The sequence below is a fragment of the Lolium perenne genome, chromosome 5, assembly GCF_019359855.2.
Source record: "Lolium perenne isolate Kyuss_39 chromosome 5, Kyuss_2.0, whole genome shotgun sequence".
In the NCBI taxonomy this organism is placed as follows: domain Eukaryota; kingdom Viridiplantae; phylum Streptophyta; class Magnoliopsida; order Poales; family Poaceae; genus Lolium; species Lolium perenne.
The window spans coordinates 53,734,530-53,746,677 of record NC_067248.2 but is presented as its reverse complement, the minus strand read 5'-3'; the positions used below and the strand labels follow the sequence as shown (position 1 = coordinate 53,746,677).

The window sequence follows — 12,148 nt, the reverse complement described above, 5'->3', positions numbered from 1 at the left end:
GGTTGCAGATGGCTCAGGCGTAGAAGATCCAGGTGCAAAAGATCCGCCTGCTGCCTCCGTCTGACGAACAGGAGATCCTGCATGCGATGATGATTCCCGTGAGTGACACGTGGCAGCGCTTGACTCGCCACTGTCCTGGCTGACGGTGGGAGCAGAAGATTTGCTGCCCCTCTGGCCTCTAGACGCCGCAGGAGACGCGCGCGTGGACGTTGTCTCCGCATGACTGCGCGACGCGGCGCTCGTTGGCTAGTGCGTCGAAGCCCGAGGCTGCCCTGCTGCGCCTGGAGACCCTGTCGCGCCTAGAAATCCCGAGGCAGATCCGCTGCTGGCGCTGCTGTCGTCCGAGGTTTGCCCGATCCGAGGCAGATTTGCCTCGTGTCTTGTGCCAGGAGCATGTGCTGCCGTGAACGCACCATTTGGCCTCATTTCTTCACCGTTTTGCACCAAATTTTCGCCTGGTTGCTGCGGAACCTGAGAAGCACTTATATCACAAGGAATTACAAAGTCATTAGGTGTTAGATCAGTACAATGTTGTTCCCCCTCATGAGATGACACCGGATGATTTTGAAAATATTCGGGTAAAAGAAGGATTTCTTTGCGAAGGAGGGCACCGGCATTGGGATGAAGATTAGCAAAGGTAAACACCGTTTCATCAAAAAAAAATGTCACGAGATATGTAAACTCGACCAGTTTTGACATCAAGACATTTGACTCCTTTGTGCATGTGACTATACCCGAGAAATACACATTGTTGTGACCGAAAAGCAAGTTTTATTTTGTTGAAAGGACGCAAATTCAGCCAGCTTGCACAACCAAAGATACGGAGAGATGCATAATCTGGTGTTTTATGAAGAAGACGTTCCATTGGTGTTTCGTGATTAATGACTTTGGTGGGTAGCATATTGATGAGATATGTGGCGGTCAGGAAGGCTTCATCCCAAAATTTTAGTGGCATGGATGCGTTTGCAAGTAGTGCAAGGCCTACTTCTACAATGTGGCGATGCTTGCGTTCAGCTGAGCCATTTTGTTGATGAGCATGAGGGCAAGACACATGATGCTCAATGCCAATCTTTTGAAAAAAGGAATTTAGTTTTTCATATTCTCCACCCCAATCAGATTGGATGGCAAAGATTTTGTGTCAAATTGGCGTTCAACAAGTTGCTGGAAATTGTGAAAGACTTGAAACACATCAGATTTGTGCTTAAGAAGATAAATCCATGAAAATTTGCTAAAATCATCAATGAAGCTTACATAGTATGAAAATCTCCCTACTGAGCTAGGAGCTGGTCCCCATACATCAGAGAACACAAGTTGTAGGGGAGAAGTGGATACACTAGTAGACCTCAAATAGGGAAGTTGATGGCTTTTGGCTCTTTGACAAGAGTCACAAACCGACTCATCATGCAATTTATTTGTGTAAGGATCATAATTGCTAAGAACTTGTTGAACTATTCGAAAAGAAGGATGCCCTAAACGACTGTGCCACCTCGAAGCTGAAGGTTTGTGACACTGAACACTTGTTTATTCTTGATTGGTGATGAAGAAATCAACGGGTAGAGGCCACACAAACATCTACCTTTAAGAAGTACCTTCTTCGTTGCCTTATCCTTGACATAAAAATACCAAGGGTGAAATTCAATGAAGACATGATTGTCTTTAGTAAAACGATGAACATAAACAAGGTTTTTAGTGACATGTGGAACATGAAGAACATTCTTAAGATGCAAAGATTTAGAGGGGGTATCAACAATTGCATGACCAACATGTCTAATGCTCATACCTTGTCCATTGGCCGCATGAATTTGCTCGCGGCCGGTGTACTTTTCCTTCATGGTGAGCTTGTTGAGCTCACCGGTGATGTGGTCGGTGGCGCCGGTGTCGCTGTACCAATTGGTGTCCACTCTATAGGACACTGCATTGGCACCCTTCTCCTCCTCTTCTTCATCGTCTTCGCAGTAGCGGTGCCAACACTTCCATGCTTCGTGCCCTTGTTTGCCACAAATCTGGCACGTGACGAGGTCACGGTCACGGTCCTTGCCGCTCCTGCCTCCTCCACGGCGTCCACAGCCGCCACTGCCGCGACGACCATGGCCGCGGTTGTTGTTGATGTTGTCGCGGCCTCCCCTGCGTCCACCAAAGTGCCCACGTCCGCCGGTCCACCACGTCCACGCTGGGCCGAGTTGACAGAGGCGCCGCCGCTGATGTTGCCGTCGGTGAGCAGCTCCATGCGGTTGTCATAGGCACAGACCTGAGCGTAGAGTTCGCTCACGGTGAGGTTCTCCCCACCATTGATGCCGATGGCGGCGAAGAGGGGATTGTAGCACTCGTCTAGGCCCGCGAGAAGATACTCCACGAGCTCCTCTTCATCGATGGGCCGGCCTGCTGCAGCAAGCTCGTCGGTGAGGCCTTTCATCTTGGTGAAGAAGGCCGCCATCGTCATGTTCTCCTTCCTCGTCTTAGCGAGGGCGACGCGAAAGTTGGAGACCCGCGTCCTGGACTGGGAGGCAAACATTGCCTTGATGGCTCCCCAGACCTCTGCCGCCGTGCCCATCCCAATGATTGAGACTAGGATGTCCGGCGTGAGGGAACCGAGCAGGAAGGTGAGCATCTGCTGGTCCGTGGCCACCCATGCGTCGTAGGCAGGGTTGGGCTCCTTGGTTGTCTTGCTGTCTTTCTCGACGGTGATGGTTTCGGCCGGCGGCTCCGTCTTGCTGTCGAGGAAGCTCATGAGACGGGCGCCGCGGATCGGGGGCAGAATCTGTGACTGCCATAGGAGATGGTTTGATCTCTTCAACTTCTCGCTCACATTGATGCCGGCTAGAGGATTGGTCATGTTGGCGAGAGAGGATGGGAGAGAGATCGTAGATGTGTTTTATGAAGTTGGCTCTGATACCATATGATCGCTCAAGGTTTGTTGGGAACGATGGGGACTTCCATCGGTTACGTGCTAACTTATATAGGCCAACAACGGCAGAGCTAGATACATGGAAGGTTACGACAGATAGAGGAAAACACGGGATTGATCTTGATCTTATAAACCGATCAGATCAATGATAGGATAGTTTGAACTACCGTCCACTTGTATCTGTACTTTTGTCTAGGTTCATCTGAACTTCTCTGTCGTGAACACTAGATACTCTAACATCCTCGTCTTGAGCCCCACCGACGCAAAAAAACTCACTTTAATGATAGCTTCTCAAAAAATGATAAAATCAACTTAAGATTTTTTTGCTTTGTCAAAATTGTGTTCCACAAATAGAATCAATATCATATACTGGAATAGATAGTCCACCATCGATAAGATGTACAATTACCCCCTACAATTTGGCCATCAACTACACACTCAATAATTATGGCTAGCATATCAACTACTACATTAAATAGCATGGGTGATAATAGATCGTCTTGTCTTAATCCTTTTTTCGTATGAAAGTATTTGCCAATGTCATCATGAACCTTGATTACGATACTTCCTCCGAGAACAAAATTATAAATTAGAGCATGCCACTCGTCTGAAAAACCTTTCATGTGAGTGTTTGTTGAAGGAAAGACAGTTTGACCATTTGAGTGTTCTGAGCGGGACATGTGCATTTCAGCGACCCACAGAAAGACTATACCTCTTTGACTCTTGTTTTTGTTTTTCGGAGAAAGCGGTTACTGGAGACAAAATGCAATCACAGTTCATCGCTTGAGCGATTTCTGCCGGAACATCATATACCGTAGTTCGGCCATGGTGTTCTCTCTAGCTGACCTAAGCCATGACTCACCGAATTTGCATGAGGATTAATGTTGAGCACCTGAATCTATCTTTCCCTAAGAAGCTCTTAGAGGCTGCTAGGTGCTAACCCTCGTGGCATAACATGATGAGTTTGGCGTGTTTGCCAGTGCTAGTGCCTCAGCACAGCTCCTTCACCTAAGTACAAACCGTAGGAAGATTGTGAATCAATCGTATACTCACCACCATTTACAAATTACAAATAAGGGTGTACAAGTTTAACATTTCTAGTCACTTTCGACTGGGGTGACTAGAGAATTAATAATAGAGATACGGACCTTTGGTAGCCAATGACAAGGAGTCGTAAATCCATTAAGAAGGACAAATTTTAGCGGAAGGAGCTGCTACAGTTGGGTCCCTCCTCCACGTAAGAAGAGAAGAGAGAGCGACAAAAAGAAAATCGTAGGAAAACAACGCCGGTGTTATCAAATCATTACAATCGGCCTGTCAATTGAGATGTTGCGTCCCAAACAGATGACAGAATCACAGAAACCAGCCTCGCTCGCTCGTGTTGCACATCAGCCCCCAATCGATATCCGGGCCTCGTTGTGCCCAGCATTTCGTCGTCCACAAGATCACAACAATCATAAGCAAGTACGTACGAATATATACGACTGCTCAACCAAAATAAAAACGAGTATACGGAAACCGCTAAAACAGACGTGTAAGAACATGCGAGTACGTATTATTGACTGATATATAGTGATACTCCCGTATGCCACAGTCTGGACACAAATTTCATTTCACAACACCCTTACGCATGCATCAGCGGCACGCTAATAATGAGTAGTAATGACCAGCTACTAGTTGTCGCCGACGCCGTACGAGCTCCGTCTGGGCGGAGGCGGCGCCGACCATGGTAAGATCGATCAGATGGCGGCCGGGCAGAAGATGACCTTGAGCTCGCGGGGCGCGAGACACCTCTGGGGGACGGGCTCCACGTCGCTGCCGCCCACCCGCGTCAGCGGGCACCGCTGCTTGAAGTATCCGTAGTCCCCCTTGCACGCCACCACCATGCCGCGTTTGTCGACGACGCGCTGGTTCACGGGGCAGCCGTCGTTCAGGTTCACGGGGCAGCCGAGCACCGGGCACTGCCCGCCGCCGATGAACTGCGGGCTGACCGCCGCGCCCACGTTGAACCCGTCCTTGAGGCTCACGCTGTAGGTGGCCAGGTCCGCCCCGGGCCCGGCATCGGCCGAGTGCACGACCAGCTGCACCACCGTCATCGGCGGCGCCGTCCCCGTCTCGCAGCTCGTCGGCGACGCGCAGTCGGTGCGCGCCACCACGCGGCCGGCCCAGAAGGTGGCCGGGAAGGGGAAGGAGACGAGCCCGCGGCCGTTGGCGCCGAGCTGGATGGTGTTGTCGGCGATGGAGGGGAGGCCGTCGATGGGGGTGACCAGCGGGTACACGGGGAACGGGCAGAGGTTGTGCATGGTCAGCTTGCTGTCCACCGCCGATGCCGCCACAACGGCGGCCGCCGCGAGCAGGAAGGCGAGGGCGAGGCGCTCCGCCATGGCAGCCATCTGCTCTTGTTTCTTGGCTTTGCAGCTAGGGTGGTGAAGTGGGTGTGGGTTTTAGAACGCAGGTGCAGGCTGGTTTATATAGGCAGGTGGCAAGATCCAGCTGGTTGGTGAGGATTGCTTCGCTTTCGTGCACACTGTTCACAACACGCCCAAACAAACAAACGAGTGGCAAAATTCATCGGAGCTGCTGTATATATATGTGTGTTGGGTTCAAGTGAACCCAATAAAATACATGCATGTATCCTTCACTAATCTAATCTTTGACATTGCTTATTAGTGAATAATTACACTAGAAAAATAGAGACTGAACCCAATGGATTTATTCCCTAGCTTCGCGACTGATCGTAACAAACTCTCCTGAGTATATTTATCGCTCATTATTTCTGCAGTGAATCCTCTTCCATAAGAGCAATCATTCCGCTTATGCGACCACGAGTATATGCGGTCGATCACTCCTGCGATCGGTTTGACCGAATTCACTTGTTTTTGGACAGACTTAATTCTGTGTTCATCGTTATTTTTGTTCTATTGGGTTGGGTGTGGAATTCATCTCATATTGTAAGGTTGGATTTTGCGTTCCTGAGCTAACTACCGAGAGGCTTCAGTTTCTCCATGTTCTCGGTTGGATTTGCGTTCCTGTCTTCCTGAATTAACTACCGAGAGGCCGGATTCAGTTTCTCACATGTTCTCATCTGCAACATCCAATAGTACTGATCCGATGAGAAGTGCTGTATGCGCGTTAGAACCATGGAGTTCTCTGGTTACTTAGCTACAAAGGAGAGCACTCAGACTGATTTGTTTCCAGTATCAATTCCAGCCTGTATCGTATCGATCGATGCTTGGATTGGTCCCGTCATGGCGATGGCGAGTGGCTTCTATTCTGGGGAATGTAGCGAGCTTCCTTGTCGAGCAGAGATGCATCTACTAATTCCTTCCCGGAGGTTACATTAGCTTCTTCCGGATGTGGCGTGCTGGCATTACCCAAAAACGCAAAGGTATGTCAAGCAGACATGAATTATTCAGAAATCTTTCACATGGAGTGATACAGTCATACAGGTATGGTTGATAGCATTAGTTGCTTGCCCGCCGGGTTCTTCTTGCTCAACCAAGAATACTTACTGATCATTCGTACCAGTTTAAGGAACAGACAAAAGAGTCAAGATTAGGTTTCGCAATGTCGGGGACAGAACTGGTCACCATTCCCACCCAAACTGAAATTCAGTTCTGCAGGGGACTAATTAGGAACCCTTTGAAACACACGGAACAGATCAAACATATATAGGAAACTAACAAACTAGCCTGGCCATCAGCCATATACAAATCCAAATGATATATGAATCATGCATGTAGTAAAAAAAAAACTAACTAACCTGGCCAGTGCCGTAAACTGGGAAATTTTTAGCGGAGAAGTTCCTTGCTTTTTTTTTTTTTTTGACCTGAGAAGTTCCTTGCTCGAAAAGAAGAAATCAGTCCATTGATCCACCGGTGAATCCAACACGCCGGCTACAAGTTGGCCGGTGTAGTAAAAACGGTCCCTCGAGTGGAGAGTTGACTCAAATCGCCCTTTTAAAAAACTTTAAAACCTCAAATTCAAAGTTCCGAAAGAGTTCGAAAAATATCTGCACATAGTCATTTTTTGTAATTTACCGGTGCTTAAATTTTCAGTACGAAATACCTTATATATTTTAGGCTTAAAAAGAAAAAAAATGCATATTTGGGTGGGCTGAATAATGCAAAATTCAAAACTTCTACTACTATAATTTATAAAAAAAATCCCTTTTTGTTGAGCCTAAAATACAAGTAGTTATTTCACTTTGAAAATTTACATGCTCGTATTGTAATGTACATCGTTACCAACATGCAAGACTTTTTTTTAAAAATAGAACTTTAAATTTAAGTTTTCAAATTTCGAAATTATTGAACTACTTGTAGCCCATGCTCCAAAGCGAATTTTTGCGCGCTTAAAGCATGTCCTGTCGCATCCCCAAACAAAGTCTGGCCAAAGCACCGACTCGGACGAACCAGGCATCAAGCTATTTTCTGGTGCCGTTACTACTGCTCATATACATTCATATCACATGTATTTCACTATCTCTTCGCCGAACTAGTGCACATATACATCTGACAAGTGTATTAGGTGTGTTGGGGACACAAGAGACTTCTTGCATTGTGATTGCAGGGTTGCTTGAGAGGGATATCTTTGACCTCTTCCTCCCTGAGTTCGATAAACCTTGGGTGATCCACTTAAGGGAAAACTTGCTGCTATTCTACAAACCTCTGCTCTTGGAGGCCCAACACTGTTTACAGGAAAAGAAGCGTGAGTAGACATCAAGCTATTTTCTGGCGCCGTTGCCGAGGAGGAAAGGTAAAAGGCACTCATACTCCGGTCCCAAGTAACTAAGTTATTTTCTGTTGCCGTTGTAAGTGCTCGAAGCTATTTCCTTTAGATCCTGCAATTGCATCTTTTGGTTTCTTGTTTACACTAGTTAGGCATAATGGAAAGTAACAGTGAGCTTCTTAATCTATTTCCTGAGTTAAGACATGGATTGTTTGCTGCGAAAATTAAAAAACCTATGGAATCTTATTTGCATGCTAGTAGCAATGATATTAGTATGAACGTTTTGAACACCATTGTTGCTAATGATATGGAAAATTCTAAGCTTGGGGAAGCTGGTTTTGATGAGCATGACATTTTTAGTCCCCCAAGCATTGAGGAGAAAATTTTCTTTGATGATACTTTGCCTCCTATTTATGATGATTACAATGATAGTGGTCTTTTGGTGCCGCCTACTATGGAGAGTAAATTTTATTATGATTATACTATGCCTCCTACACTTGATGAGAATAATAATGATAGCTACTTTATTGAATTTGCTCCCACTACAACTAATAAAATTGATTATGCTTATGTGGAGAGTAATAATTTTATGCATGTGGCTCATGACAAGAATGCTTTATGTGATAGTTATATTGTTGAGTTTGTTCATGATGCTACTGGAAGTTATTATGAGAGAGGGAAACATGGTTATATGCATCTTAATAATATTAATTTTCCCCTCTTTATGTTGAGAATCTTGAAATTGCGCTTGTGTTGCTTTTCTATGCTTACCACTTTGTTCTTCATGAATTTATTTGTGTACAAGATTCCTTTTCATAGGAAGTGGGTTAGGCTTAAATGTGCTTTGAATTTGCTTCTTAATGCTCTCTTTTGCTTCAACTCTTATTTCTTGCGAGAGTATCATTAAAATTGCTGAGCCCATCTTAATGGCTATAAAGAAAAAACTTCTTGGGAGATAACCCATGTGTTTATTTTACTACAGCACTTTTGTTTTATATTGAGTCTTGGAAGTTGTTTACTACTGTAACAACCTCTCCTTATCATGTTTTTGTGCCAAGTAAAGTCTCTATGGTAAAGTTGATGCTAGATTTGGATTACTGCGCAGAAACAGATTTGCTGTCTGTCACGAATTCGGGCAGAAGTCTCTGTAGGTAACTCAGAAAAATCTGCAAATTTACGTGTGTGATCCTCAGATATGTACGCAACTTTCAATAGTTTTGAGTTTTTCCATTTGAGCAAGTTAAGTGCCCCTGCAAAATTCGTCTTTACGGACTGTTCTATTTTGACAGATTCTGCCTTTTATTTTGCATTGCCGCTTTTGCTATGTTGAATGAGTTTCTTTGTTCCATTAACTTTCAGAAGCTTTGTGCAATGTCCAGAAGTGTTAAGAATGATTGTGTCACCTCTGAACATGTGAATTTTTATTATGCACTAACCCTCTAATGAGTTTGCTTGAAGTTTTGTGTGGAGGAAGTTTTCAAGGGTCAATAGAAGAGGGTGATATACTATGATCAAGAAAAGTGAAAGGTCTAAGCTTGGGGATGCCCCGGTGGTTCATCCATGCATATTTTAAGAAGACTAAAGCATCTAAGCTTGGGGATGCCCAAGGCATCCCCTTCTTCATCGACAACTTATCAGGTCACTTCTAGTGAAACTATATTTTTATTCCGTCACATCTTATGTACTTTACTTGGAGCGTCTGTGTGCTTTTATTTTTGTTTTGTTATTTTCATTCTCTGAATAAATTCATGCTCATGTGTGGGAGAGAGACACGCTCCGCTTTTTCATATGGAACACTAGTGTTCTTAGTTGTGCTTTAATGTTCAAGGGCGAAAGTTGATCGCTTTACTTGTTGCTATTTGGTTGGAATCAGAAAATGCTTCATATGGTCTTGAATAATTTGATACTTGGCAATTGTTTTGAGCTCTCATATATCATGTTTAAGCTCTTGCATCATGTAGTTAAATCTAGTAGTGGAGAACTACCGTAGAGCTTGTTAAAATTTGGTTTGCATGATTGGTCTCTCTAAGGTTTAGATATTTTCTGGTAAAAGTGTTTGAGCAACAAGGAAGACAGTGTAGAGTCTTATAATGCTTGCAATATGTTCTTATGTAAGTTTTGTTGTACCGGTTTATACTTGTGTTTGCTTCAAACAACCTTGCTAGCCAAAGCCTTGTACTGAGAGGAAATGCTTCTCGTGCATCCAAACACCTTGAGCCAAAACCCATGCCATTTGTGTCCACCATATCTACCTACTATGTGGTATTTTTCTGCCATTCCAAGTAAATACTTCATGTGCTACCTTTAAACAATTCAAAAGCTATTATCTCTTATTTGTGTCAATGTTTTATAGCTCATGAGGAAGTATGTGGTGTTTTATCTTTCAATCTTGTCATTTACTTTTGACAGACTTTCACAATGGACTAGTGGCTCATCCGCTTATCCAATAATTTTGCAAAAAGAGCTGGCAATGGGGTTCCCAGCCCCAATTAATTAACTTGCATTAATAATTTTCTTCACATGTTTTGCTCTGATTTATCAGTAAGCAACTTAAATTTGCAAATAGACACTCCTCCATGGTATGTGAATGTTGGAAGGCACCCGAGGATTCGGTTAGCCATGGCTTGTGTAAGCAAAAGGTTGGGGGGAGTGTCATCTAATAAATAAAACTAAAATACATGTGTAAGCAAAAGAGAAGAGGGATGATCTACCTTGCTGGTAGAGATAACATCCTTCATGGGAGCCGCTCTTGAAAGTCTGGTTGATAAGGTAGTTAGAGTACCCATTACCATTCGTTGACAACAACAAACACCTCTCAAAATTTTACTTTTATGCTCTCTATATGATTTCAAAACTTGAAAAGCTCTAGCACATGATTTAATCCCTGCTTCCCTCGGCGAAGGGCCTATCTTTTACTTTATTGTTGAGTCAGTTTACCCATTTCCTTCCATCTTAGAAGCAAACAATTTTGTCAACTGTGCATTGATTCTTACATACTTGCTTATTTGCATTCATCATATTACTCTATGTTGACAATTATCCATGAGATATGCATGTTGAAAGTTGAAAGCAACTGCTGAAACTTATATCTTCCTTTGTGTTGCTTCGATGCCTTTACTTTGAATTTATTGCTTATGAGTTAGCTCTTATGCAAGTCTTGTTGATACTTGTCTTGAAAGTACTATTCATGAAAAGTTTTGCTATATGATTCATTTGTTTAGTCATTATCTTTTGTTAGCAATCTTTTTCTTCAGATCATACCATTCACTTCATATGCTTTACAATAATGTTGATCAAGATTATGATGGTAGCATGTCACCTCAGAAATTATTTGTGTTATCGTTTACCTACTCGAGGGCGAGTAGGAACTAAGCTTGGGGATGCTGATACGTCTCCAACGTATCTATAATTTCTGATGTTCCATGCTAGTTTTATGACAATACCTACATGTTTGTTCACACTTTATATCGTTTTGATGCATTTTCCGGAACTAACCTATTGACGAGATGCCGAAGTGTCAGTTCCTGTTTTCTGCTGTTTTTGATTTCAGAAATCCTAGTAAGGAAATATTCTCGGAATTGGACGAAATCAACGCCCAGCATCTTATTTTTGCACGAAGCTTCCAGAACACCGGAGAGACACCAGAGGGGAGCCTGGGGGGGCCCACACGCCAGGGTGGCGCGGCCAAGGCCCTGGGCGCCCCCCCTAGTGCGTGGGCCCACCAGGGCCCCTCCGAGGCTGCCCTTCCGCCTACTTAAGGACTCCATCGCGAAAACCCTATACGAAAAAAGCCACGGCACGAGAAACCTTCCAGAGCCGCCGCCATCGTGAAGCCAAGATCTGGGGGACAGGAGTCTCTATTCCGGCACGCCGCCGGGACGGGGAAGTGCCCCCGGAAGGCTCCTCCATCGACACCACCGCCATTTCCATCAACGCTGCTGCTCCCATGAGGAGGGAGTAGTTCTCCATCGAGGCTAAGGGCTGTACCGGTAGCTATGTGGTTAATCTCTCTCCTATGTACTTCAATACAATAATCTCATGAGCTGCCTTACATGATTGAGATTCATATGATGATGCTTGTAATCTAGATGTCATTATGCTAGTCAAGTGGATTTTACTTATGTGATCTCCGGAGACTCCTTGTCCCACGTGTGTAAAGGTGACAGTGTGTGCACCGTGTGGGTCTCTTAGGCTATATTTCACAGAATACTTATTCACTGTTATGAATAGCATAGTGAGGTGCTTATTTATATCCCTTTATGATTGCAATGTGTTTTGTATCACTATTCATCTATGTGCTACTCTAGTGATGTTATTAAAGTACTCTATTCCTCCTGCACAGTGTAATGGTGACAGTGTGTGCATCGTGTAGTACTTGGCGTAGGTTATGATTGTGATCACTTGTAGATTATGAAGTTAACTATTGCTATGATAGTATTGATGTGATCTATGCCTCCTTCATAGTGTGATGGTGACAGTGTGCATGCTATGTTAGTACTTGGTTTAGTTGTG

General features: G+C 44.4%; 1 protein-coding gene across 1 annotated transcript; it reads right to left on the bottom strand.

Annotated features, from left to right (window-relative positions):
* Positions 1-4,440: 4,440 nt before the first annotated feature.
* Positions 4,441-5,336, bottom strand: LOC127299200 (osmotin-like protein). Its single transcript, XM_051329129.2, has one exon. It carries the CDS (start codon positions 5,296-5,298, stop codon positions 4,645-4,647), a length of 654 nt encoding a protein of 217 aa, XP_051185089.1. The 5' UTR covers positions 5,299-5,336; the 3' UTR covers positions 4,441-4,644.
* Between the last annotated feature and the right edge of the window lie 6,812 nt (positions 5,337-12,148).

Bases quoted from the DNA above. Each gene is read 5' to 3' on its own strand.
- LOC127299200 (XM_051329129.2), bottom strand. From the start codon at position 5,298: ATGGCTGCCATGGCGGAGCGCCTCGCCCTCGCCTTCCTGCTCGCGGCG.